This window comes from Rhinolophus ferrumequinum, chromosome 2 (assembly GCF_004115265.2).
Source record: "Rhinolophus ferrumequinum isolate MPI-CBG mRhiFer1 chromosome 2, mRhiFer1_v1.p, whole genome shotgun sequence".
Lineage (NCBI taxonomy): Eukaryota > Metazoa > Chordata > Mammalia > Chiroptera > Rhinolophidae > Rhinolophus > Rhinolophus ferrumequinum.
Window position 1 is genome coordinate 45,294,484 of NC_046285.1, and position 27,098 is coordinate 45,321,581.

General features: G+C 44.2%; 1 protein-coding gene across 3 annotated transcripts; it reads left to right on the top strand.

The window, feature by feature from the left end:
- PLA1A (phospholipase A1 member A) lies at positions 1 to 25,566 on the top strand. Of its 3 annotated transcripts, XM_033134030.1 has the most exons (11): positions 4 to 364; positions 8,749 to 8,950; positions 10,717 to 10,894; positions 11,401 to 11,509; positions 12,967 to 13,068; positions 15,841 to 15,930; positions 16,144 to 16,311; positions 17,671 to 17,760; positions 20,411 to 20,519; positions 24,439 to 24,603; positions 25,154 to 25,566. In XM_033134030.1, exons 1-11 carry the CDS (start codon positions 292 to 294, stop codon positions 25,236 to 25,238), a joined length of 1,371 nt encoding a protein of 456 aa, XP_032989921.1. In that variant the 5' UTR covers positions 4 to 291; the 3' UTR covers positions 25,239 to 25,566. The 3 variants fall into 3 exon arrangements, with proteins under 3 accessions (XP_032989930.1, XP_032989921.1, XP_032989939.1); XM_033134039.1 differs by lacking the exon at positions 16,144 to 16,311 and having other exon boundaries at positions 1 to 364; XM_033134048.1 differs by lacking the exons at positions 4 to 364; positions 8,749 to 8,950 and adding an exon at positions 8,968 to 9,703.
- Positions 25,567 to 27,098: the final 1,532 nt, after the last annotated feature.

Genomic DNA, 27,098 nt, shown 5'->3' on the forward strand with positions numbered 1-27,098 from the left:
TGATGCTTGCCTCAGAGAGGAAGGACAATGTGTTTCAATGTCCCCTGCTTTAAAAAAAAATAAGGAGAAAGAAAAGTATTTTCAATTGAAAAGAAGAAACTGAACAACTGTGGAGGTTAAGCAAATAGGGAGAGTTTATTTTTTCTTTTACAGGTCATGAAGCCAGTTAATGATTAGTAGGAGTGAAAACCAAGTGGGTGTTTGATGTTCAAAACTCTGAAAGGCTGGATTATGTGATCTTTTTGGCACTGGGGTCGGCTTCACCTCAGCTCGGAGACATTCAGCTCAGCGATGGACTCAGACCTCTGGGAGCGATGCTTCTGGTTGTGGGGGCTCCTTTTGTGGCTCAGTGTTGGGAGTGGAGGTAAGATGAGGGCTTCTGCCTTGGGTGGAATGATTCTCTCTCAAACCGTTACTTATGCAGTAACCATTGGAAGGTCCCCTAAAAACCCTCTCTCTTCTGAGATGAATTTATAAGAGGGAAAAAGAGCCCTACAATCATAATGGGAATGATGGTACTCAGGGCACTTTCTTACGTCAGAAAAACTGAACTTTCTCTAGTTGTTTTACTGATTTTTCTGAAATCCTCATTATTCCTTTTCACTTTGCACAAGCCAGCATGACTATGAGAAAATAAGATTTGATTAACTCCAAAATGTGATTCGTTTTCATCCTGTAAATAGGCACGGTTCCAAGATATATTTTTCATTTAAAAATTTTTTAAATTTAAATTTTCCAAACTAACAATGATTTTGTCTTCGAGATTGTTAGATGCCCTTTCTGCTGTTGCTGACCCAACTCAAGTTCAGGTTTGTCATCCCTCCTGGCAGGACACTGACAACCTAGTCCCTGCTAATCGCTGATGATGGTTAAAACAACCTCCCTCAGATGCTATTTGAATTCTACCTTTCCCATTAAAACCCCCACCCACCACTTCCGCTTGCTTAATATAGCAAATCTAAACCCTCCTGTGGAACTGAGATTCTCTGACTAGTGAAGATACCCACTGCCCTGCCCCCCACCGCAGTGGCCCCACCCTTGGAAAGTTCCCTTCCCCCTGGTCCCAACAGCAGACTGCTCTTCTATCATCTCCACAAGATATTTAATCTCGTTCCCCAGCGTTAGACCGTGTCATTCCTTGTGCCTGGGGTAGCTCATACTACCTTTTCGTTAGCTCTTCACATCTTTCAAGAGGGCTTCCATGATTCAGACCTTCCTTACAACACTTCATTCCTTTACTCAGCACCCCTTCCCTGCTCCAGTTAAGTTTGCATGTATGTGTTCACGATCTGCATTAATTAATGGGTTGCTTTTAAAAGGTGCTGCCTAGATTCATGTGTCATTTATTTGTGTGTATGTATAACATGACCTCCATATAAATATATAAATATAAACACACACATACACACACACACACACGCACACGCACACGGTGCCAAAAAAATGTACACACATTTTAAGAAAGGAAAAAACTGTATTAACTGTAATACTCAGTATATACCGATAACAAAAGATGAATGCAAGTCACGTTTGACTTCTGCAATTACAAGTGGTGCTCAAAGTGGTTACCATCAGCGTCCAGACACTTCTGATTACGGCGAACTACTGCTTGAGCATAGATAACATCTCTTAAAATGTCTATACATTGTTTTGGCACCCCCAGTATATTTGTGTGTGTTTGGTGTGTGTGTATGTGGGGGGGGGGGGAGAGAGATATCCTTCCATATCAACATACAGAGCAGTTTGTTTTTTGGGGTTTTTTTATAAAGATTTTTTTTTTTGTTTTAATTGGGGAAGGGGAACAGGGCTTTATTGAGGAACAATGTGTACTTCTAGGACTTTTTCCAAGTCACGTTGTTCTTTCAGTCTTAGTTGTGGAGGGCGCAGCTCAGCTCCAGGTCCAGTTGCCATTGTTAGTTGCAGGGGGCGGAGCCCACCATCCCTTGCCGGAGTGAAGAAGTCCAACTCGGCAACCTTGTAGTTGAGAGCCCACTGGCCCATGTGGGACTCGAACCGGCAGCCTTCGGCATTAGGAGCATGGAGCTCCAACCACCTGAGCCACCGGGCCGGCCCCAGAGCAGTTTTTTTTTAATGGCTGTTTATATATTATCTACTAGATCTGAAAGGATTTATATCTTCTACATTTTTGATAGATGTGAGAAAAATTACCCTGCAAAGAAGTTATAACCATTGTAAGCATAGCCATTTCTCTACCTCACTGCCAACACTGTAATATCAAATGTTTTTCATATTCAATCAATAGGAAAAATAGTATAACATTATGTTGTTGTCTTAATTCTTATTTCTTATTATCATTTCTGCTTCTGGTGTCTTGTTTAAGCAATTGTCCTGTAAAGATAATTTCTCATATTTTTTTCTAAACCCTGCAAACTAGCCCAATCAGACTAAAATCATCAGGGACTAAAATCCTTTGGTCATGGTAGTTTTTTTTTTTTTAATACAATGTTGGATATGATTTGCCAACATTTCTTTTTATATTTATTATTTTGCATATATGTGCCTAAAGGAAATTTATCTATTATTTTCTTTCTTGTGTTGCCCTTGTCTGGTTTTGATACTAAGATTATTATAATCTTATAGAATAAGTTTCTTCTATGAAACAGTTTATATAAGATAAGGACTATCTGTATTTTAAAGGTTTGGTGGAGCTTTCAAATAAAACCATGTGGCTCTAGTGTATTTTAGGGCCAGAGAAGACTCTTGATTACCAATTCAGTTTTTGAATGCTAGTTGATTTATTTGAGTTTTCCATTTCTTCTTGAGTCAATTTTAGTAAATTATATTTTTCTAGAAAATTATCCATTTCTTTTAAGTTTTCCAATGCGTTTGTCTGGGAATTTTTTTTAAATTAAAGTTTATTGGGGTGACAATGGTTAATAAAGTTACATGGGTTTTAAGTATACAATTCTGTATTACATCATCTATTTATCATATTGTGTGCTTACCATCCAGAGTCAGTTCTTGTCTGGGAATTTTTAAGTATATCTTTTTATCCTTGATATGCTGCAATTATCCTATAATCTGCGTAGTATAGATTCATTTTTTTATCTTGTTTATTACCTTGAGTATAATTTTTGATTAGAGACCTCATATCTTTTTCTTTGTTATGGAACATTTTTCCATTTTCTTCCTTTAAAGAACAACTGCTAGATAAATGTTGGAGCCTCTCCATCTATTGTCTGTACTTTTTAACTGCACTTTTATATTTAAAAAGTTGTTTTTTATGTCTATACTAGACATTATAGTATTGGTTTCTTTTTTAATGACTTTCTTTTTTATTTCCAATTTTCTAATTAACTGTTTCCTATATATCTTATTGTATAATTTATGCCTGTTTTTATTTCATAATTTCTTTATGCTCTGTCTTTATTTTTATCTTTGCATATTCTCAGCATACTTATTTTAAAGTCTATATCAAAGGATTTAAAAAAATATTATTTCACCTGCAATGAATTATGATTCCCTTATTGGTTATGTTGACTATCTTTGTAAACATTTGATTTCTTTATATATTTAAGCATTTTATCTGCAGGCTTTTAGAAAGTAAACTTTTTATTAAAGCACAACACAGGTTAAGTACAACACAGGAAAATACATAGATTATTCATACACAGATTAATTAATTTTCAGAGTGAATTCACCTGTGTAACCATCATCCAGACCAACAAATTAAAAATTACCAGGATCATAAAACCCATTCTCTGTATCCCCTCTTAGTCGCTACCTCCCCAAAGATCACTATTATCTGACTTCTAACAACATAAATTAGTTTTATTTTAATTTTTAATGAAAAGTCTGTTTTTGGCCTCTCTCTGTCTCTGTCTATCTCCCCCTAAGCCCCCAATCTTCAGGCTCTCTCCTCCAGTTAGATGAGTGTCTCAGCTACTGTTAGTGAGGTCTTGTCTTTCCATCCTGCCTCCCTAAACAAAGCTATAGCCCCAGGTAAAAAGTCGATAGCTATTTTTTGTTAGTATTGTTTTGGTTTTTAGCTTCCTTTCCTGAGTTGGGGAGTCCCTCTCCACCACTGGCTACCACCGGTGGGCCTGGTGCTGGTCTTCTACACTGGACAGGGAGCACCTTTGCATCCCACTTACTTCACAGAGGTGAATTCTTATCACTGCCTTCTCCCAAACCTGGAACCCAGCACCGTTTTGAATTTCTGTTCTTATTCGTGGAGATGTTATTTTTCGATTTGAAATTGTCTAAGATTTTTTTTCTCTTTTGATATTCATCTGTCATTACTGTTTGGTTAGAGTGGTGGTTGAGGGCAGTGGGTATGTGAGCAGAATTCCCTGTGCCATGTTCCATACTCCTAAATGACTGACAGTTTTATCATCTGCAAATATTGGCAACTTTTTCTCCCCCTTTTCTTTATAAATTTAATTTTTTCTTTTTAAACTTTATCTCATTTTATTGTTTTGTTTCACTGGCTAGGACTAGGACTTCCAGTACAATATTTAATAGAAGTAGTGATAGCAGTCATTCTCATTTGTTTCCAGTTCTAAATGGAATGTATCTAATGTTTCACCAATAAATATAATCATTGCTGTAGGCTTTTGCTAGATACCCTTTCTTATGTTAAGCAGTGTTGGGTACTGAATTTTATCATAGTCTTTTTTTTTGTCCTGCATCAATTGAGATGAGCATATAGTTTTATTTTTTCTTTCATTTGCTTACATGTGAATTACATTAGTACTTTTTCTAATGTTAAACCATCTTTTCATTCCTTGGATTAAACTCCTCTTGGCCATGATTTTTTTTCTTGTTATCTCTGATGGATTTAGATTTTCTGATATCTTATCTAGGGTTTGCATGTCTATGTTTAATAGTAAAGTTGGCCTTTAGTTTTCCTTTCTCCTTCTATCTTTTTTCAATTTTGATATTTTGGTTATTTTTATAGAATGAGTTTGCATTCTCTCTTCCCCTTTCTATTTTCTGAAACAGTATGTGTAAGATAATTGAAGAATTGGAGAACATCTCTAAGACTGTCTGGCCTGATGGAGTTCTTTGATGAATAGATTTAAAAGTACTGTTTTAATTCCTTTACGCTGCAGTTTCAAATTTGATTTTCGTTTTTTCTGTCTTAACTAAGTTTCAGTAAGCTATATTTTTCTAGGGCCTCATCCATTTTCAGAAAAATAGCTGCATATTTAACTTTTGGGTGGGTATAAACATGCTTTTTATGGTTTAAAAAAATCTACTGTAAATATATCCCCTTTTTGTACTCTATATTGTTTACTTGTGATTTTCCTCTTTTTTTCTTACCGTGTCTTATCAAAAGTACATCTAGTTTTTATTATTCTGTCCTAAGAACTAGCTTTTGGTTTTTATTGTGTGTGGCAGGTACTATTCTAGGCAGTAGAGTGAAGAAAATGGATAAAAATTTCTGCCCCCTCTGAAAGAATATTCTAATGTAAGGAAGTCAATATACAAGAAGTTTTACAAGAAGCTAATAAATTTCATAGTAGATTAGAGTGTGATGACTGAGATAAAAATAAATAGATCAAGGTAAGGAAGACTGAGAGAACTGGGGTGAGGACGACAGGCAGGTTGCAATTTAAATAGGGTGATTAGAAGAGAGAAGATGACATTTGATGAGCAATGGCTTGGAAGAGGGGAAAGAATTAGCCATGTAGATGTCTGGGGGGAGACACTCCAGGCAGAAGGAGCACCCAGCGCAAACACCTAAGGTAGGAGCCTTTCTAGAGTGAGGAAGAGCTAAGAGGACACAGAGGAGGCAGCAGTCAGACTGACAAAGGGCTATTGGAGGTTAGTCCGTTGTTAGGACTTTGGATTTGATTCTAAATGGAATGCCTTGGAGGCCTTAGCACAGAGGCGTGATATGATTGGACTTACTTTTTTGGCTACTGTGTCGCAAATAGACTGAAGGGAGCCAAGAGTGATGGCAGGAAAAGTAGTTACTATAGACCATGGCAATAATTTTGAAAGATGATGGTGGCGTGGACCAGGCGGTAACAGTGTACAGTAGTTTCCCTTATCCATGGTTTCAGTAACCCATGGTCAACTACGATCAGAAAATATTAAATGGAAAACTCCACAAATAAACAATTCATAGGTTTTAAATTGCATCTTGTTCTGAGTCCCTCACTTTATCTCATCACATAGACATTGTATCATTTCACATCATCACAAGAAGGGTGAGTAAAGTACATTAGGATATTTTGAGAGAGAGAGAAAGGAGAGAAAGAGCACATTCACATAACTTTTATTATAGTACATTGTCCTATAGTCATAATTGTCCTATTTTATTGTCAGTTATGGTTTGTTAGTCTCTTACTGTGCCTAATTTATAAGTTAAACTTTATCATAGTAATGTACGTATAGGAGAAAACATAGTATATATAGGGTTCGGTACTATCCATGGTTTCAGGCATCCACTGGGGGTCTTGGAACATATCCCTTGTAGAAGGGGGGAAACTGGTATAGGTAGTAAGAATGGTTTAATTTTGAATATCTTGTTCTGAGGAGAGAGCCAGTAGGATTCACTCACCGTTTGCATATGGGGTAGGAGACAGGGAAGAGTCAGAGAGGTCTCCAAGAAGATGGGCCTGAGTAACTACCCTGATTGTGTTGCTAACAATGTCGTTTTCTTCATTTTCTTTAATTTCAACTATTTCCTTTATAGTTTTTCCCGTACATTTTATTTGGAGTTGTTGTATTGTGCTTTTTCAACTTTCTGAATTATAAGACTAATTTACCTACTCTATATCTTTCCCTTTATTCTCCTGATATTTGCATTAAGGTGATGCATCTACCCCCAGCGCTGTTTTAGCTACTTTACTCAAGTTTTTATATGAATTGGTTTTATTGTCATTTGGTTTTTTTGTATTCTCTAGTCTCCATTGTGATTGTTGTTTAACCCAAGAGGGGTTTTGAAAATCTCCAAATGCATTTTAAAATAATTCGATTACATTTTATTTAGATAATGTCTGGATGATATTGATTCTTTGATATTTGTTAGGCCTTGCATTCTGACGTACAACGCTCATTTAAAAGGAGTCTTAATTCTCTGTCTGATGGATGCAGGCTTCCCTATATGACCGATATAGCAAATTTATTCATTTCTGTGGTTCAAGTCTCATTCTTGGGCAGAGTCCTTTTATCTTTTCTTTAAAAAGCCAGCAGCTGGGGAAGGCAGATGAGGTAGGAGAGTCAGACATCTGTCTCTCTTGTGTACTGTGGGAGCTCAAGTTGTAGGATGAGGAGCGTGCGGGCTGTACTCTCAGACTGGCTTCATGACCTAGCTGTTCAGAAGGGACATGCAAAGGGGCTTGGGGACCATGTCTGGGGCTCACCGCTGGTGTACCTCAGTACTCTCCAAGGGTGGGGTTCTCACAATCTACTCATGGTATCACATCCCAGTGTACCCCTGACCCATGTGCCTTTTGTGTGTGTGCTCTCCAGGTAACTCTGAAGGCAGGTTACCATTCCAGAAAACTAAAATTGCTGTCTTCTTCATGCAGACCAAAGTCTGCATTCTGGACCTCTCCTCCGATTCTGTAAGTGGCTTTGTCCCATGGCAGTAATGTGAGGTAGCAGCTAATAGCACCATGGCTGGGGCCGTGTGTCATGCGTTAGTGTGTGTCTGTTGCTCATGTTGGTCCCTCCTTGTGAGCTGTGCTGGGAATCAGGTGCCATACCTGTTTACCAAGATGCGGACATGGGGGTGGGATGCTGGGTATTGAAGATGGGCCAGGTTTTCAGCTCTCTGGAAAAGAGGCGTTTCACGCCGCCTTTTTCGGTTCATTATTTTAAAAGGACCTTCAATGACCTTGACCATAAAACATTCTGTTTAAAGGTATCTATTGTGGGGTGCTGTAGAGAAGGTATAGCTTGCTAAGCTTCTTCTCTGACATCTGGCTAGGCAGCCATGGACTGGGCATGGGAGGCCCTGGAGTGGCTCTGGATTGCTTGTAAGGACAAGAAGTGATGAGGCTGGACTGGAGTATTCAGACCAGAGTGAGCCTAGTCCCAGGGCAACTGCTCATTTTGTTGCCCAGGGTTCTTTTTAGAAATATGTGTTTTTTTACTAGAGCTACCATAACAAACTGCCACAGACTGGGTGGATTAAACAACAGAAGCTTATCCACGCACCGTTCTGGAGGCTAGAACTCTGAGATCCAGGTGGCAGTAGGGCGGATGCCGTCTGAGGGCTGTGAGGGAGGATCTGTTCCAGGCCTTTGTCCTTGGCTTCTACATGACCATCAACTTCATGTGCCTTCACATCATCTTTCTTCTGTGTCTGTGTTCAAATTTCTACTTCTTATAAATACACCGGTTGTATTGGATTAAGGTCCATTTTAATGGCCTCATTTTAATATAATTACCTCTGTGAAGACCCTATGTTCAAATACAGCAACATTCTGAAGTACTGGGGGGTTAGGACTTCAACACATGCATTTATGGGGAGGACTCAGTTTAGCCCATCACAATATCCATTTCACCGTGGCCTTTAAACTTCTCTAGTTGAGCAATATTTATATTTATCTCTGTATTTTATCTTTAGGTATGAAAACTATTCACAGATTTTTGTTTTAGGAATGATGCAGCTTTTAATAAATGAGTCTGATTATTGCACTAGGCTGATTTATAATGCCTGTAAGCCCCTGTTTCTTTCTTCTTTGCAAGAGCAGCTTTCTTCCTTCTAAGAAAAGATGACTTCACCTTGGATCTTTCTTGTTTCGTTTTGTTTTGTTTTTCCTGCAGGAGATACATCTCCTACCCAGCAGCCAAAGTGCACTGACTTCCAGAATGCCAATCTCCTCCAAGGCACCAATCTCAAAGTCCAGTTTCTCCTCTTCACCCATTCGGATCCTAGCTGTGGGAAGCTAGTTGAAGAAAGTAGTGACATCCAACGCTCCGGGTTCAATGCCACTCTGGGAACCAAACTAATTATCCACGGATTCAGGTGGGAGCTAACCAATCAATAGAATCGCCTCCACTGAGAACTAGAAAGTAACCACAGGAAGTTAGTGGGGCAGTAAGAGGAGAAATGGATCTACCGACTGTCCCATGTCCCATCCCTCACTTCCTACTGTCATCGAAGGTGTCTCATATCAACATGAACACACATTATGTTGTTCATTCTTGCTGATCATATATCTCTTCCTCTCAGTCCTCGTCTACAAACTCTCCAACGTAAATATATGTGATCTGGAAAAATCACTCCAGCACACAGAGACGTGGTTTCCGTACTGGAATACAAGGGAGGTGGTAGAGATGGTCTCAGTGATCCTTTCTTTCGTGAAGCATGGGGTATGAGTCATCTCAGCCAATGAAGTCACAGGCTTTGCACCATCACTCAGGAGTAATAACATGGCGTTTTTAACTAGGATTTTATTTCCTTTTCTTTCCTTTTTCCCCCTGATTTTATGATCTAAGAAACTTCTGCTTATGGGTGCTACTTCCATCATACACAGAGGCTAATGTTTCTCAGGAGCTAGGCACTTCCCTTCTTCAATTTCTTTGATGTCCTATAGTCCAAATTTTGTTGTGAGGTATAGTCACTGAGTCTCAATTTAATCCCCATCCTTCCTTCCAGTATCGTCTCTCCAAAGCCCACTGACAAGGCCAGAAACAGAAAGGTTGCCTGGAGGAAAGAGGGAGAGAATGCGGTGAAATAGCTCTGTAGACAACTAGAGTTGGGGCACTCGATGAAGAAGTGGGCACAGAGGCTCTGCCCAGAGGATCGCCATTCCCTCATCTCTGGGTTCTCTGTTTCTCAAATCCCTAGACTCTGGGGACCCAACCACTCTTTCCTTAGGCCCCCTCCCCACTCTTGTACCAAAGTCTCTCCCCTAGCAAGTCTTACATTTAGCCTCTATCCAAGGCTGAGTGTGTACCTCCAACCCAGTGATAGCTAAGAGAGCTGGGAGCTCATCACTCTGTGTGCTCCTAGATCCCCCCCAGACACATTTCATGGCACATGCCCAGTCTGTGCTCCTCTGTCCCTATAAGCATGCTGTCATTGTTCCTGTACTATGTGCCATTGAGAAAACTTCTTTCCTGATCCCAATCGCTAGGGAAGAAAATTTTCTAAAACATTTTTTTTAACATTCTCGTTTTCCTAGAAAAGTGCTATTATACTGTAAGTTCCAAAAGGATAGGGACTATATCTTACTTTTCTCTATTTCTCGCAAACCACCTAGCATACTGCCTTGCCCATGTTGTTGAATGGATGAAGCAGTGAACAAATGCACAAATAAATTAAAACATGCCCAAGGACAGTGCCTATATTCTAGAATGAGAATTAAGATGGCAAATCTTACCTCTGTCATACAAAGCTATCTTTTCTTTCCCGCAAGTAACAGAAGCAGGGTTGGTGCCTATGTGTACAGCTGTGCACCACACAGAGGTGCCTGCCTGAGGGCTGGTGGGGCTGACGTCAGCCTGAGTTCTCAGCCCTGGCACAAGGATGCATCCACCTGGACAAAAAGCACCCCATTATAATTTACACAGAGGCTCCATGTGTGCAGGCAGGAGCCGGCCTCACTTTGGGGTTATGTCCTCCCCATACTCAGAGTGCTGCGTGGTTTACTGCCCATAGATCCATTTCCTTTCCCTAGTTTTGACTTTTTTTTTTTTTTTGAGTTGAGTCTGTTAACAGAGGTTTCCATGGCAATGGCAATGGATTTGGCAGATCATTTTCCTATACTTTCTTGTCCCGGTGTCTAGGGCTTTAGGAACAAAGCCTGCCTGGATTGGGAAATTCGTCCGCGCCCTTCTGCGGTCAGCAGACGCGAACGTGATTGCGGTGGACTGGGTGTATGGGGCCTCCGGTGTCTACTACTCAGCCGTGGAAAACGTGGTTAAGCTGGGAATTGAGATCTCCCGTTTCCTCAGTAAACTCCTGGTAGGCGCAGAAAAGCCCAGGGTGATTTTTGGCTGCTTATGGAGGGGAGAGGGGTCAAAAGGAAAAAAGCGACACATGAGGGGAAGCGTTAAGGTGGAAGCAGAGCCACCCCAGTGGCTTGCCGGCCTTTGGTTCAGATCTCAGCTCTGCCACTTCCAGTGCTGACTTTGGGCAGATCACGGAACCGCTCTTAATGTCCCGCGCCTCCTCTGTAACTTGTGCTCTGTGTGTCAGAGCGGGTGTGCCAGTGGTCGGCTTCAGGCTTCCCTCCGAAGGAATGGCTGTGGGCATGACTCACACCCTGGGCACTAAAAAGGAAAGTGAGGGGATTTTCAAGGTGGGGAGCCCAGGAAGAAGGCAAGGGATTATCGAGATGAAAAATCTACTCTCCCTGCCAAGCATGTATGGTGGGTATGTCATAGCCAGGGCCCTTTGCTGCTAAAGCCTCAGGGGAAAGTGTGACCCTGTGAAGCCCAAATGCAATTCACTGTCAATGCCCTTTGTAGGCGCTGGGTGTGTCGGAGTCCGCGGTCCACATCATTGGTGTTAGCCTGGGGGCCCACGTTGGGGGCATGGTGGGACATTTCTACAAAGGCCAGTTGGGATGGATTACAGGTAACACTCTTTCTTCCCTGTCTATCCTCCTAGGTTTAGAGATAGAGAGAGAACACCCTGGAATGCCTTTGCTGAGGCAAGCAGAGGGGATTGTGGAGCCTTTGGTGTTATGATCGAATCATCTGTGACCACTAAAATTTAGCTACTGGGGCCCTTTTGCATAAAATGGTATTGTGTTATTACTGTATGATCTCTAATGTCAGTGTAAGAGGCCATGAAGTTCTTTCTATGCCTCAGTTTCTACATCTATAATGTAAAAAAATAATAGATGGTGTCACTTTAAAATGGAGTCTGAGCTGCCATCCCAGAAGAACTGCCTTGCACATTTTATGCTTCAAACCTTGGAATGTTAAAACGGGGCAAAATAACCTTTGGACTGGGCCTAAAGCAACATTGTGTCCCCAAGAACTGTCTGCCAAGATAACAAGAAATTTGCAGATATTATAACTACCAGACTGATGTCCTCAGTTGTAGGACTTCTGTTCAGCTGGACTTCAGGCGATTCTCCATAATGGTTGTTCTGTAGGTTAGTGTAATTTTGATGTGGTCGTGAGAGGATGCAAGCACCTCACTCACGTCCTCTGTCCTCTTGACCAGAAAATCCTGGTTAGCTATTCTTTTTGATCTCAAACAAATGCTTGTTGTCTTTCACTTTGAAAGGCCTTTTATTTTTAGATTAACAGTAAAATGGGTTCTAATAGCGTATATCTCCTTGGCCCTCTGTGGAAATCACTTTTAAACAGTGTGCTAAATACTTGCAAAAGCACAGTATGCTTTATGTTTCAGGAGCTACCCTCAGTCAACAATGGGCTAGATTTGTGTGGCAAATAGCCTCCAATATGACAATTCTGAGTCATGTTCTACAGAGTCTCTCCGAGGGGCTCCAGTGGGAAGGAGTGCCCAAAGTGATGAAATCCCTTCATCAAAGTTTTCCTTCATTCTATGACTCATTTTCCCACTCCCGCAGCATACTTCCTGTGATCTTCCAAATAAGCCCCTTGCATTTTAAATCCTTGTCTTTGGGTCAGCTTTTTGGGAGGAAGGGAAGGGATCCAACAAAGACATGGGGATAGTAATATTTACTGCAGTGTGTTCTTGTGAGTGCTAGAGTGTGTAAAACTGCCCAGGATAAGGCCTGGCACATAGTCACTGCTCAAAAAATTATAGCTATTGTTAGTACTACATGAGGATTAATACAGGTATTACTCACATTAGCCCTTACCAAATGGTTGGTGTTATCAAGCTCATTTTAGAGCCAGCGAACCTGGGTCATTGGGAAGTTAGAGACAACAAAATGGGAGTTCCTAGGTATGGGGGTCTTGAGCTAATTCGCCACCGTTGGGCCCTTTTAGGGGAGTTCTGAACTGGAAGGGCTTCCAGAGTAGGTGTGCAATGGATCTGTGAAGGTTCCTGTGGCTGAGAAGACAGGTTGCCTTCACATCAGTTTGTCCTTGCAGGCCTGGACCCCGCTGGACCGGAGTATACCAGAGCCAGCCTGGAGGAGCGCCTAGACCCTGGAGACGCCCTCTTTGTGGAAGCCATCCACACAGACACTGACAGTGAGCTGGGGGGACCTTCCTGGGGGAATACACACAGGGCAGGGGATAGGGAGCTGGCATATAGCCATGTGACTCTGCAGATTCCCTCTCCCTCTGAGCTTCTGTTGCATAATGAGGAATTTCCCAGCATCTTGCTGGTCTCCTCCAGCTCTGTCATTTTCTGATCATTGAGATGAGCGGTTCAATTTTTAGCCAGCAGCAGGCAGGAGATTTCTCATTTGTGGACCAAAGTCTCATTCTCTGATTCAACACTAAACCTTATGCTTAGGTAATGCCAGGATGGGCACTGCTGCTGGCTGACATATGGGAAAGTCATACTGCTTTTTCAGGGTGAATGTGCCTGGCCCCAGGGGAATGGGGCATTCTACTTCTGGGGAAGATTCTTAGGCCTCCAGGGGAATGAGCCCAGCCCTTCAGTCCAGCGAAGAATGAGAATTCCTCTCTCCAGTAGTGACAGGCACAGGAAAGACCCCCAACTCTGAATCCATTATGATCAAATTAAGGTCTTCTGACCAGCAGGGAAAGGGAGTGGTCATTCCTCCTCATTTTGACTGCATATCAAATGCCCATGAGTCTGTGCCAGGCCCATGTTCAGCGTGGTGGATGTGAGAAGAAATAACATCTGTCCCTATCAGAAGTTCAAGTGAGAGATGTCCATGTCTCATTCCCTTTGGTCAGAAATCTTCTTTCAGCATCCAACACTCACAGATTCATGATTCTGGAAGAAACTCAAGCCGTCATATTGTATAACCCCCTTTCCTACCTTAATCTCACAGATAGGAAAACAAAGCCCACAGGCCTCTGCTTAGGTGCTGGGTTAATTAACCATGTTAATTAATAAGATTAACTCCTTCATCCCTAAATTTGGCAAATAGGTAGCTAATTTGGTCCCCATTTAGCTGAAGTAGGCCTCTCAGTGCCCTTCAAAGTTGGAGCCTCTTCTTAATGTGGCCAAAGGCAAAATGAATCATTCTATTTATGCAATTAATCTTTATTGAGCTAGTAGGCTCTGAGAATACCGCGGTAAACAAGGCATCAAATAAGGTCCTCGCCCACTTGGACCTTACAGGCTAGTTGGGCAAGCGTTCATTCATTTATTCCTTTAATAAATATTTATTAGGCACTCACATGTGCCAGATACTGTGCTGCTATTGGCAATACAGCAGAAAAAACACAGGTAAAGGCCTTGCTGTTGTGGACCTTATGTGCAAGTAAACAGACAAGATAATTTTACATTGTGATGATGTATCTGAAGGATATGAGATGGAGGGTGTCGACTGCCCATGGGATTATTGAGGAAAGTCTGTCCAAAGACATGATATTTGAAATGAGACTTTGCAGATGTGAATGAGTCAACTGTGAGAAGAGCTGACAGAACAACGTTCTAGGTGGAGAGGACAGCCCAAAAGAAAGTCGGAAGTGGTGGGGCCTCGGTGGAGAAGACAGTCAAAATGAAAGCCCAGACATGGGTGGGGACAGGACAGAGTGCAGTGAGTGAGGCACTGAGTGCGGTTGAAGAAGAGGGAGCAGGACTAGACTGGCCATGGCAAGGTGTTTAAATATTTTTTTTTAATTAAAATTTATTGGGGTGACAATGGTTAGTAAAACTACATAGGTTTCAAGTGCACAATTCTGTATTACCTCATCTATATATTACATTGTGTGTTCACCACCCAGAGTCAGTTCTCCTTTCATCACCATACATTTGACCTCGCTTACCTGCTTCCAGCACCCCCCCCCCTTATCCTCTGGTAACCACTAAACTATTGTCTGTCGAGAACCATATAACTTCACTGATATGTGGGATATAAAACTGAAAGTAACAAAGGAACAAAACAAATAAAGAAAGAAACAGAAACTCATAGGGCTTTAAATTTTATTGTGAGTCAATGACAACAGGGTAGTGATCTGGATTTCCTTAAAAGATTACTGTTGTTGCTATGCAGAGAATGGACTGCAGGAGGGCACTAAGGCAATCCTGGAGGTACATTAGGAGGTGTTTGCAGTAACAGTCTGGGTGAGAGATGGTGGTGGCTTGGGCAAGGGTGGTGGCAGTAGAGACACAAGAAAAAAGATTCAAAATATATTTTGGAAGTCGAGCTGACCTGACAGGTGATGGGTCAAGGATAACTTCCAGGTCATTGCTTAACCCCTGGATAGAGGACTTTAAACAAATAATACACAATAAATTGCTTGCAGTAATGATAGATGACATGGAGAAAATCAGCATCTTTGGCAGCTGAATCTGACCCAGTCTGTGGCATCAGATATAGTCACAATAATAAAATGAAATATATAGTCTCTCAAACTCATCTTTTCAGAATGTAGCCAGGTCACATTTTGCTCAGTCAGGACAGCACAAAAATATGTGGGAGAATGTGAAAATGTGGCTCCAAACATATATATCTGAACTATTACTTGAAGCAAAAGAGAAACTGTTCCACAAAGAAATTTACCAAGCTTATAACATTTATTGATTTACTGAAACTTATGTTAAGGGATATTTTTCTTGATTTTATCAGGTAAATATGGCGTCCTCTTATGAATTTCTTCTTCTTTGCTTCCTTTCAGCGTGGGAAACCCCCTTTAGAAAACCAAAGGCTAGTTCTGCAGTCTCACAGCACTTAGGAGTGAGGTGGGCACCCATTCAGCACAGAGAGTGGGTAGGTTCCCAAGGGCACACCTCAGGCTGTGCTGCCAGTGGACTGTGCTGTGGAACCTGGAAAACATGCCCCCGGAGTAAGAAGGTGACGGGGTTCTGCCTCCTTTCAGATTTGGGTATTCGGATTCCTGTGGGACACGTGGACTACTACGTCAACGGAGGCCAAGACCAACCTGGCTGTCCCAGCTTTCTTCACGCAGGTCAGAATTCACCATCAGCCTTCAGGTTGACCCAGCCAGTGTGGGCCACAGAGGGTCTTCCTTCCATTAATGTTCTTTAAATGTGGCTCAGGGGACGTCCCATGTACTTACAGCTTGCTGGAATATAAAATTCAATAGATTTACAGTAAGTAGCATGAGGGAGTTTCCATTTGGCTTGAAACGAAACCTTGGTTGTGTTTGTTTCTTTCTCAGGCTACAGTTATCTGATCTGTGATCACATGAGGGCTGTGTACCTTTATATCAGCGCCCTGGAGACTTCCTGTCCGTTGATGGCCTTTCCCTGTACCAGCTACAAGGCCTTCCTTGCTGGACACTGTCTGGATTGTTTTAATCCTTTTCTGCTTTCCTGTCCACAGATCGGTAAATTCTACCCCTTTGGCTTTCTTTGACAATTTGCCGAAAGTTCAAGTCTTGCTAGTGGTCACCTCTTTAATTCCTGATCTCTTATGGTCAAGAAATGTACCTAACTAGGGTAAAGAAAATTTAACCGCTGAGTTGTTCAGCCTCTTCTCACCTGGAAGATGGCATTGGGCCCTCTATGTCCCACCCTTCACTCTTTATACTGCTACCTGCTGCCATACTTGCTCTGCACACACACTCTTTGCACACAAAGTCCCTCCCCAGCTTCAGAAACATTGGGATAGTCGAGAGCCCCTGCTCCACCTTGCAGACTGGATGCTTGATATAGGTCTTTCTAGCTTGGGCAGCCATCCTCAGACTCCTGAGAGACCCTAAATCAAGGTGTGGTGGGGGAGTCCCCAAGAATGGCACACATGGCCCACTTTAGAGGTGTGAGGCTGCGGTGCCCAGGTGCCAGCTGGAGAGGTGCCCAATTGCTGGTCGGCTTGGGCACATTCCTGGATGATCCAAGCCAGTCTGGGGAGAAGGGCTCTGGGAAGGCTGAAGGATCTGGCCTCCACTCACCTGGCAGATCATTGCTAGGAGCATCCTGGGGTTATCCAGGATGAAGCGCTCCAGAAAAACCTCTGCAGCCCTTCCCCTCCACCTTCCCACCCCAGACTGCCACTCAGAGCAGCAGCCACTTGTCATTACTTTCTATGAATGAAATGGAAACCAGCTTGACTAAATGGTAGGGCTAGCTTCCCAAAAGAAAGCAAACCAACATTACTTCCTACTCATTGGGCGTACATCACGGTTTCCCCCAGATGGGAACGCCTGGTATAACATCCATTTCACACAGTGCCCAGCCTCGTCTCTCACTGCCCTTTCCCTGGCACTGAACACCCCAGGGATGCTAATTCCTTGTACTCCCAAGCGTATTTCATGTTTCCTCCCCTGGTGTGCCTTTGCCGAACTGTACTCTCTGCCCAGAATGCCCTTCCCCAACTTGTCAGCCACTGTTCTTCAGGTCAAACACTTCCCTGTGCTCCTACTACACAGGACACAAATGCCATTTAAGCAACTGTCATGTCGATTGTTTTGCAAGTTGGAGGTATAATTTCAAATTTCTTAGTAATACCTCCTAAGACTAGGCCAGATGATCTGAACAATGTACTTCCTGTTTACTTGTGGTTTATCCCTACCAGACTGAGCTGCATGTACCCTGGGACTCACCATAGGACATGGCACATAATGAGCACGCAGTGCAGTTGTTTGTAGAATGAATGGGTGCATTAATTAATCAATACATGGCTGGGTGCCATGGGACCCTGAAACGGCCTCCTCAGCGCTCGACTGTCTTTGCCTTCTGACTTCTAGGCCTGGTGGAACAAGGTGGTGTCAAGATAGAGCCACTTCCCAAGGAAGTGAGAGTTTACCTGCTGACCACTTCGAGGGCTCCATACTGTGGTGAGTCTGGGGAAAAGTGAATGGCGCATCTCTGCTGAGTCCAGCAGAGTCCAGGTTCCAGCCTGGGCTGTGTGCAGCCCAGCATGGTAGCCAAGGTGGGAGGTGAAGGACTGGGGCATAGATGTCATGGGATGGGTGGGGCAGAGCTGCTGCTGGTCTCAGATAAAACCAGAACCTTCAAAGCTAGTTCAACCCATGACTCTCCTATGGATGAGGACATGGGAGCGTCTTCCTGTCTATATACTGATCCTCGTTCCTCCCCACCCACCGTGGAAATCTGCCCTCCACTGTGGGTTCTCTCTAGAGTGCTATTTGGGAGTACCCCTGGCTTCCTCCTTCCTGCATACTTTTTTCTCCCCTCCTTGCTGCCCATCCATGTGTCTCCCACCTTGGTAGCCCTCGTAGGTCAGGGTCCCTGAGGAATACTCTCTGCCTTCACATATATATTCCATCTGTTCACCGTTGCTTCTAACCACTGCATTTCATTGAAGCTAAGGTGCCAGTGATTGTGAAAAATGTTAAAAGTGAGAGAAAAGTATGTCTTAGAATCTGTGAAGTGCAGTACTGGCTGAACCATCATCTTTCCCTATGCTATTAGGTTGGTACAAAAGTTATTGCAGTTTAAAAGGCTAAACATAATTGCAAAAACCACAATTACTTTTACACCAACCTAATATTTGTTCCTTAACTAGAGTGACTCTACTTCCTGGATTATGCTTGTTATCCTGCAATTATGCTTGTTATTGTGTGTACAGGACAAAAGTATGCTGGTTAGGATGATAAATGATATGACCACGCTAATTCTAACTGATTTTCTGATCCACATGTGTCTGGTTGGTGAAGGGATCTTTGTGGCCATACCTTTCTAATACTAGAAGGCCTGGTGCAGTGTGATAAGGAGCCCAAAGCTCAGACTCTATGGTCACACAGACCTGGATTTGATTCTTCGCGGCAACCTGAACTGGCTCCTTCCTGTTTGCACAGCTAGAAATACATGCTGCAGGGAGCCTGGGGAGCATTTGAAAGTTACAGGCATTTTAAGGTCTCTGCTGAGATAGATTCATGCAGCCAAAATTTTTCCCACTGTTTTGTATTTGTTGGGAGATCCCCCTCCCTTGCCCCCAGAAGCATGGTCCTTTCTGTTCAAAACCCTCGGAGGGGCACAGAAAGAAACAAGCCAGTGCGAATACGTGTTTACTTGTATGCTTTGAGCTTTCTGTTCTGAACATCCAAGCTGCTCCGGCGGTATGACCTTCCCCTGGTAGTTCAGGTGGTGCCAGCAGCGGGCAGCTCCCTGCTCTCACCGACTCCCAGGCCGTCATGGCTCTGGGCTGGGCCGCAGCTGTGCTTACCAAGACAATGGCTGCCGTTGACCTCTGCCAGGCATGCACCAGCAGAGCAGAGAACCTTCTCCAAAGAATAATTTTTCTAACAATATTACTTTTCCCTTGTAGAACAATGTTTCACACAAAGTGTTTTTTTCTCTAGTACCTCATTTAATCCTTGCCATGTTCTATGTGGTGATGCCAGGGTTATTGTTTACAAATGAAGGAACTGAGGCACAGAGAGGTTCAGTGATTTAGGCAAGGCAACACAGCAGGTCAGCAGCAGGGTTGGGCCTTGGATCCAGGTCTCGTGTTCAAACGTCCAGGGCTCTGTGTGCTGCTTCCCATGTCATACTGCTGCACAAATTGGATTTCACTCCCAGTTCCCACCGACCCAATGTTGGCAGACTTGGCCCTCCTGGGGCTTCCAGATAATGTAGAGAAGGAAGCAGAACCTTAGGAAACTTTCTTGATCAATGAAGAAGCGATATAATATATCAAAGTCAGCCCAGAGAATGAAATTCCTAAAGCTTATGTAAGTTAGCCTTTTCTCCCCACACTGCAGTTACCCATTCGGTTCAGCCTTGCCCATCACCATAACCATCTATATCCCATAGTGAACCACTTAGAAAGAGAGACAGAAGGGATATGTTTCCTTCATAAGGAAAAGATGGGGCATTAGGGAGGCTGTGCTCCTTAACCTCTCTTGCCAGAGGGGCAGCAGTTCCCAGGGGTATTACTGTGATCTAGGCTGCTCACCCAGTCCACGCTGATGACAGCGCCTCTGACAGCCCCAGTGTCCACGCTGCTGCCCAGGAGGGAGGAGAGGCCATAAGGTACCCAGCTGCCATAGGCAGGGGACCAGTCATGTCCTGCACACTAGTGGGTTCCCTGACACTGTCTATGATGGTGTGGTTGCTATGTTTTGTGAGTCAATTATTTAGTATAACATAGATCTGTTTGGGTTTTTTCAGAATCACACCACCAAGATAATGTCACCAAACAAGGAGGAGCGGGACAGCTAGCATTACAAATACTAATAAAAACTAACACGCATTGAATGCTTCCTCGGCACAGGCACTAAGGACTTTCTGTGTAGTAACTCATTTCATTTTCATTGCGACCTGTGGAGTATTGGTTTTCATTTTCCCCAGTTTACACTTGAGGAAGTTGAGGATCTGCCATGACAGGTAATCTGTTCTAGGTCACACAGCTACTAAGAGGTAGAGCCAAGATTCCTAATTACACTGCTGCTCTTTGGGGCTTCTTGGGGACTGCACTCACCGACTTCTGGCCTAGTCGCCCGCTCTGCTTTGGTTTCCTAGTGCATCACAGGCTCGTGGAGTTTCACTTGCAGGAGCCAAGAAACAAGGACACCAGGATCGTGGTCACCTTCCTTAGCAGCAATGTCACCTCTTCGGTCAAGATCACCATGTAAGTAGGGGTCCCTCATGACTGGCCTCTCCTTAGGACATAGTTGCCTTTTCATCACACACATGCACACGCACATGCGCACACTCGCACACATGCACACACACGCACACACACGAGCACACACATGCACATGCACACATACGCACACGTGCACACATGCGCACACACGTGAGCACACACGCACGTGCACACACTCGCACACGCGCACACTCACGCGCACACATACACATACGAGCACATACACATGCACACACACATTCACACACACATACACACACGGGCACACACGCACACATGCACACGCAGACACACGCGCGCACCAGAACAGGAACTGTGTCACCACTGTTGGGTGAGCCTAGCCCACTGGGCTGGGGGTGGGGGTGAGGCAGACCCTACCACAGATGCACCTACACACACACGCTGGAGAACTGTCCCAGGTTCAGCGTCCAAGCACAGTGTATTCAGACAAAAGCAGATGAGGCAGGCAGGCAGCAGTGATGGGGTGTCTCAACAGGTGGTGAGAACACATGAATTGGGTCTGTGATAGGAAGCAGTGCTCAGGAATCCAGGCAGGGGGCATCAGGCATGCCAGCATGTGGGAGAGCCTCAGCCACCAGCCCAGGGAGGGCTGGCCCAGGCCTGGGAAGCACCCACACCTGGGCAGAGGGGCAGTACTAGGTGAGTCACCAGATAGAAGAACAGGCACAGTGTGAGTCAGCAAATGAGTGCAAGGTGAGGGCCAGCAGGCTTGAGGCTGGGTGGTGCCAGTTTCTGGAACTGGGTCTGAGCCTTGTAGGGTCACACTGGTCTAGTAGCTGGTTGGGACCAGGCTCGAGGTGGGAGGGCAGAGAACTTCAACTCTAGGGCATCACAAGACTGGCATGGCAAGGGAGAGGAACTGAGCAGTACATGTTTCTTTAAAAAGCAATTGGTTAGTTACTAATGAACAGACTAATTAGGTAAGTCATTGTCTCAGTCAGAGTCCAGACTGGATACCGGAGCCCAAGCCAGGTGGACCAATAGAAGGAATTTAACTCAGGGAATTAATTACAAATATGTTGGGAGAGCTGAACACCCAAAAGGAGGATGGGGGAGACAATGTAGAAATCAGCCACAGGAGGAGCCACTCCCAACCCAGGTCTAGATGGACAGAAGGGGGTTGGGGTGGTGGAGTGTTGACAGAGCACAGAACAGAGCTGGCAGGAGTTGGGGGCGGGGACGAAATGCAGCCCCTCCGGAATCACTGCCCAATGCGTCTTCCACCTGTGCGTGCCTCTGTGCACACCTCTCTGGAAATTGCTGGCGGGGAGCCTGAAAAATGTGATTTGCAGGAGAATACATGGAGCATAAACAGGAAAATAACCAGTGTGCTCAGAGACAAATGCATAATTGTCAACAGTGGCAGGTGCTCTGAGAACATGGATGAGGGAGCCTGACCGAGTACAAGGAAATAATGCTTGAGTAGAGATTTAAGGATACGCAGGAGTGACCCAAGCCAGGGGTTAGTGAGAACAGGACACTAGGAGCAGGCAGCCGGGGAGTGAGGCCTGGTGAGAGGAGGCTGGAGGGGCACGTTGGGACCAGACCAAGCCGGGCCTTGAAGGGCAGGTTAGGGGTTTTGGGTTTTATCCTGAGAGCAGTTAGTGGAGACACTGGACAGTGACCCGGTCGGATTTGGGTTTGGAAACATTTCTCAGGCTGCACACACTAACGGTGCTATCAGGGAAGACAGGATCCTGCGGGGAGGAGCACTAACCTTGGCTCCCAGACACCTTGCCTCCAACAAGGGCTCCCGCACCAAGACCACACAGCGAGGCTCGCAGGCACGTGGGACCCCAACACAGATCTTCAGATGTCTGCATGAGCCCTGCAGATTCTAGCTAAATCATTTTGCTTAGATCACTTCAAGGTCGTACTACTCCTAGAAAGGTGTTTTCATCACCTCTCCAGCTCATTGGTAGATAAGCCAAGACTGGCAGGAGTCATGACAGTGACACACTACTCTGGATGCTCATTCGTATCACCTGGAGAGATTTGAAAACTGCCACCAAACCCCACCCAGACCAATCACAGACGAGTTTCTGGGCATTGCTTCAACAGCTAGACTTTTTTTTTTTTTTTTTTTTTTACCATTTTTTAAATAAGTTTCAGGTGCACAAAACAATGTAATGGTTCGACATTTATCATTTATATCCCTCACACTGTGTCAACCCCCCAACCCCCACCCCCCATCCACTACCCCTCTGACATCGCACAGAGCCATTACATTTCCACCGTCTCTATTCCTAATGCTGTGCTCCGCTTCTTGTAACTATATATGTATATAAAATTGTAGTTGACATTCATTGTTGTTCAGCTTCAGCTTAGAGGAAAAACTGAGGGTTGCTAGATGGGAACAGCTATACTTGTAAAGGCTCCCTGAGTGACATGAATGGACAGCCTCAGATTCCTTCTTCTCTCTCCCAAGAGATTTGTATTTCTCTTTTGAAGAAGGCTCTCAGGACATGGTTATCTTCAATTCCTTGGGGTTTTTATCTCTTGCAGAACAGAAATTGGAAAAAAAAAAAGGGGAGAGGGTGTTTGTGTGTAGTCTTTCCCCTACTTTCTACAGCTTCGTGAAACCCCAAGATTTCCTTCTAATTAGAAAACTTACCTGGGCACCCACAACATCCCTCATACTCCTAGTTTGCAAGCTCCTCCAATCCAAGCAACTTCTCAGAGTGAGCAATTTTCTTATTATTTTCCTCTGAAATATTTCAAAACACTTCTGAAATGTATAATAAAAGGAACAGCTTTTTAAACAAAGTTTTATAGGCTCTTCCTCAAAAGAGATTTAAACAAAGTGATACGCAGGACCTTCCTCAAAAGAGAAAAACAAACTATATGATTAACCCTGGGTTAAAAAATACGTAGAGAAGACATTTCATCACTGCGGAGGCCAAAACGGAAAAGGACACCATGCCACGCCCCCTCTCCCTCTTTCGCTCAATCCCTGCTGTTTCTGAGCCCAGAGAGGACTGGAAAGGGTTGGCAGACAGACCAGGGCACTGGAGGCAAATCCCTTCCCTGCTCCCCCACAGGACGCCCTCAAGGCTTGTGAGGTGGGCCTGGTCTGTACCAAGCTTGGCGACACCCCTGGCAGGCCTCTTTCCTCTACACTGAGTCTTGCCTTTGTCTAGGGATCCGCAGTCTCTAGGTTGATCACTTCATACTCCTCCCTCCATCTTTATCTCCAGAGGGCATGAGTCCAAAGCGGCACCTAAATCTTGCAAACGAGTGGGGATTCGGAGGGGCAAGGTCAAGGTGATGGGTTAAGAGAGACCCGGATTCTGTTTCCACTCCGGGCCCCCAGGCTTAGTCAACGTGACCAAATCTGGTGGTTCAAGACCTTCGCTAGCACGGGGAAGGCTGGGGTTTAGACTTAGGGCTGTGAGAGTCAAAGTCACACAGCTGGGAAGAAACCTGGACTCCACCCCGAGCTCTGTCTGGATTCAAGACCTGTTGTTTGTTTTTTCCCCATCCACACATTCATGCTCAATCTAAACTAGAGTAGCCCTCACACAAAATTCTCTGAATGTCCTAAAAGAGGGCTCCATTTCCAGGCTGGGGGACTTGAAAGGGAGGATCTTTTCCAACTAGGAATCTAAGAATGAGGGACCTTTTCCTAGACGTGAAAACCCCAGAGCTACTATTTTGCTGCAGTGTCCATTTGTTTCCTTTCAAAAGTCAACAGATACCTTCTGAGTAATGTTCAAAGCTGTGGGTGTGTGGGCAAAGGGGCTGGTGGGGGAAGATACAAAGGACTGTGGTCCCCACCTTCCAGGAGCTAACTCTTCCAGCTAACAGCAAGGCCCCATCGGAGCCCAGGGGAAGCAAAGACCAAAAATGCTATGCGACTGACTCCCCTTTTTCCTTGCAGACCTAAGCAGCAACTGCAGGGGAAAGGAGTCCTCGCTCACCCCGACCCTCAGTGCCAGATACACCAAGTGAACCTCAAGTTGCAGGCTTCCCATCGGGTTTGGAGAAAAGACCGGACGACCATTGCTGGGAAGCTCTGCACTGCTCCTTTGCCTGTCCATGACAAGTAAGCCCAGCACCCATCCCGCCCCAGGCACACCCACGACGGACGACCAATCCTGACCTTAGATGTGATGCCTGTTGAGCTGTCATTTCATCACAGTGATTAGCTTCTTCGATGCAGAGATGACAAAGACTCAAGGTTTTCCGGAAACTCCAGCAGGGCCATCTTAGGTTGGGGACGTTAGGAAGCCAAAGAGGGTGGACTTTAAATCCTCCTCCCTTTTTCAATATAAGGAACTCCATTTTAATATATTCATTTGGTTTCTATATAAGATTTCACTGGAATAAAGATTCCTAATTGCATTTTCCCTCCTCCTTAGCTTCCACTGGTCACATTGCCCTTCCCCTTTACCCTGTTTCTAGCAGGCATTTGTAGTATGAGTCTTACCGGGCCCTTGGAGGACAGAAGTAGGCGCCTATAGCAGACGACTGGAGACTTCTTTCACCCAACATCCTGGAAATACACGAGCATACAACTCCTAGGCCTCTCTCCTAGGCGGGACCAAAAGGAACCCGCCCTGAGGACATACCCTCTTGTTGCTCTTTTCTTTCAGTAAAAAGATGGTCTGCTTACCTGAGCCAGTGAACTTACAAGCGGATGTGACTGTTTCTCGTGACCTGAAAATAACATGTGTGTAGTATAAACCTGGGCAGGATGCATTTCTCTGGACTTCGGGGGGGTGGGGGGGAATGGGGGGGCAACTTATTCTCGGCCATTATTACTAAGAAGGAAGGCAAAGCTCTTGTTTATTTTCCCCATAAGTCAACACCTGAGAGGGGAGAGACAGTTCATTTTACAGAGCTTTATCTCCATTGCCAATTGGAAGAGCCTTCCAGGGATACCCTTTCAGCTTTCCTAGTCATACTTCAGAGCAATTACCCCCTCACCCTTGGGCATCTGTACCTAGGATTCAATAGAAATACATACAGGGAAAATGCTTTTTAAAAAATAAAACTCCATGGAATATCTGAATCATTTATTGTTTTATTGGAATGGAATTGTTACGTGCAAAAAAAATGTGACTTACAGTCTGTGGGATTGGAGAAAACAGTAGATGCTGTATTCTCTGTATGAAAATTGGAAAGAAGTGCTTGGAACGAGAAGGGATGGAGGGCGGGACGGAAGATGGCACCATTCACCATCTCTTACCACTGCTCTCTGGGGTATCAGACAGATCTCTTGGGAACATAGGTAGATTTTCTTTGGGTCAGTGTTTCCCAAACTTTGATCTTGTAAATAACCTTGTATTAGCCACAGTCCAACCAGAGACAGGTGGTACACTCAAATTGGGGAATTTGAGGGGACTTTATAAAAGGACTGTTACAAGGTCTTAGTGGAGAGAGGGGAAACTACACGGGGTGGTGTAATTCCATAGGGCTAGTGGCAGTGGGAGCTTCCACTGCCCTGGCTCTGAGGAGGCAAGAGGAAGGAGCCCCAGTACCTGGAGCCAGAGCGGGCTGTGGGAACCTCAGTCACGGGACACAGTAGCCAGGCGGCTGTATTGCAGGGAGGGAGCCAGGGAGATTCTCCAGCCTCACTCTTCTGTTCTCCCTCATTCTCCCGCTACTGCTTCCCACTGATTCCAGCCAGAAACTGGGAGGCAAGAGGTACACTGATGTGGCCTGGGGCATAAAGCAGGGCACAGAAGGGTGGACAAGGCATGGGATGGGGGTGGGGAACAGAGAGGTATGGCCCATAGCTTCACCACTTTCTGCACAGCCAGGTACCCCCTGGATTCTTCTATGCTTAATGGTCTTCTTTCAATTAACTTTTAAAAGTCATTTAAATCATTATTAAGTATACAGTTCAGTAGTATTACTGTGTTTGCCCGAAAATAAGACCTAGCCGGACCATCAGCTCTAATGTGTCTTTTGGAGCAAAAATTAATATAAGACCCAGTCTTATTTTAATATAAGACCAGGTATATAATATACTACAATATAATATAATATATATCCGGTCTTGTATAATATAAGACTGGGTCTTAATATAATATAACATAATATAAAATACTGGGTCTTATATAATATAAGATCAGGTCTTATGTTAATTTTTGCTCCAAAAGACGCATTAAAGCTGATGGTCCAGCTAAGTCTTATTTTCTGGGAAACATGGTTAAGTACATTCACATTGTTGTGCAGCCATCGCCACCATCCACCTCCAGAACTTTTTTCATCATCCCAAACTGAAACTCTGTACCCATTAAATGATAACCCCCCACTTGCCCTCCATCCAGCCCCCAATAACCACTATTCTACTTTCTGTCTCTACGCATTCTATTATTCTAGGTACCTCATGCACTCATACAATATTTGTCCCTTTGTGACTGGCTTATTTCACTTAGCATAATGTTTTCAAGGTTCATCCATGTTGTAGCATGTATCGGAATTTCCTTCCTTTTTAAGGGGCAATAATGTTCCATAAGCTACATTTTGTTTATCGACTCATCCACCAATGGCCACTTGGGTAGCTTCCACCTTTTAGCTATAGTGAATAAT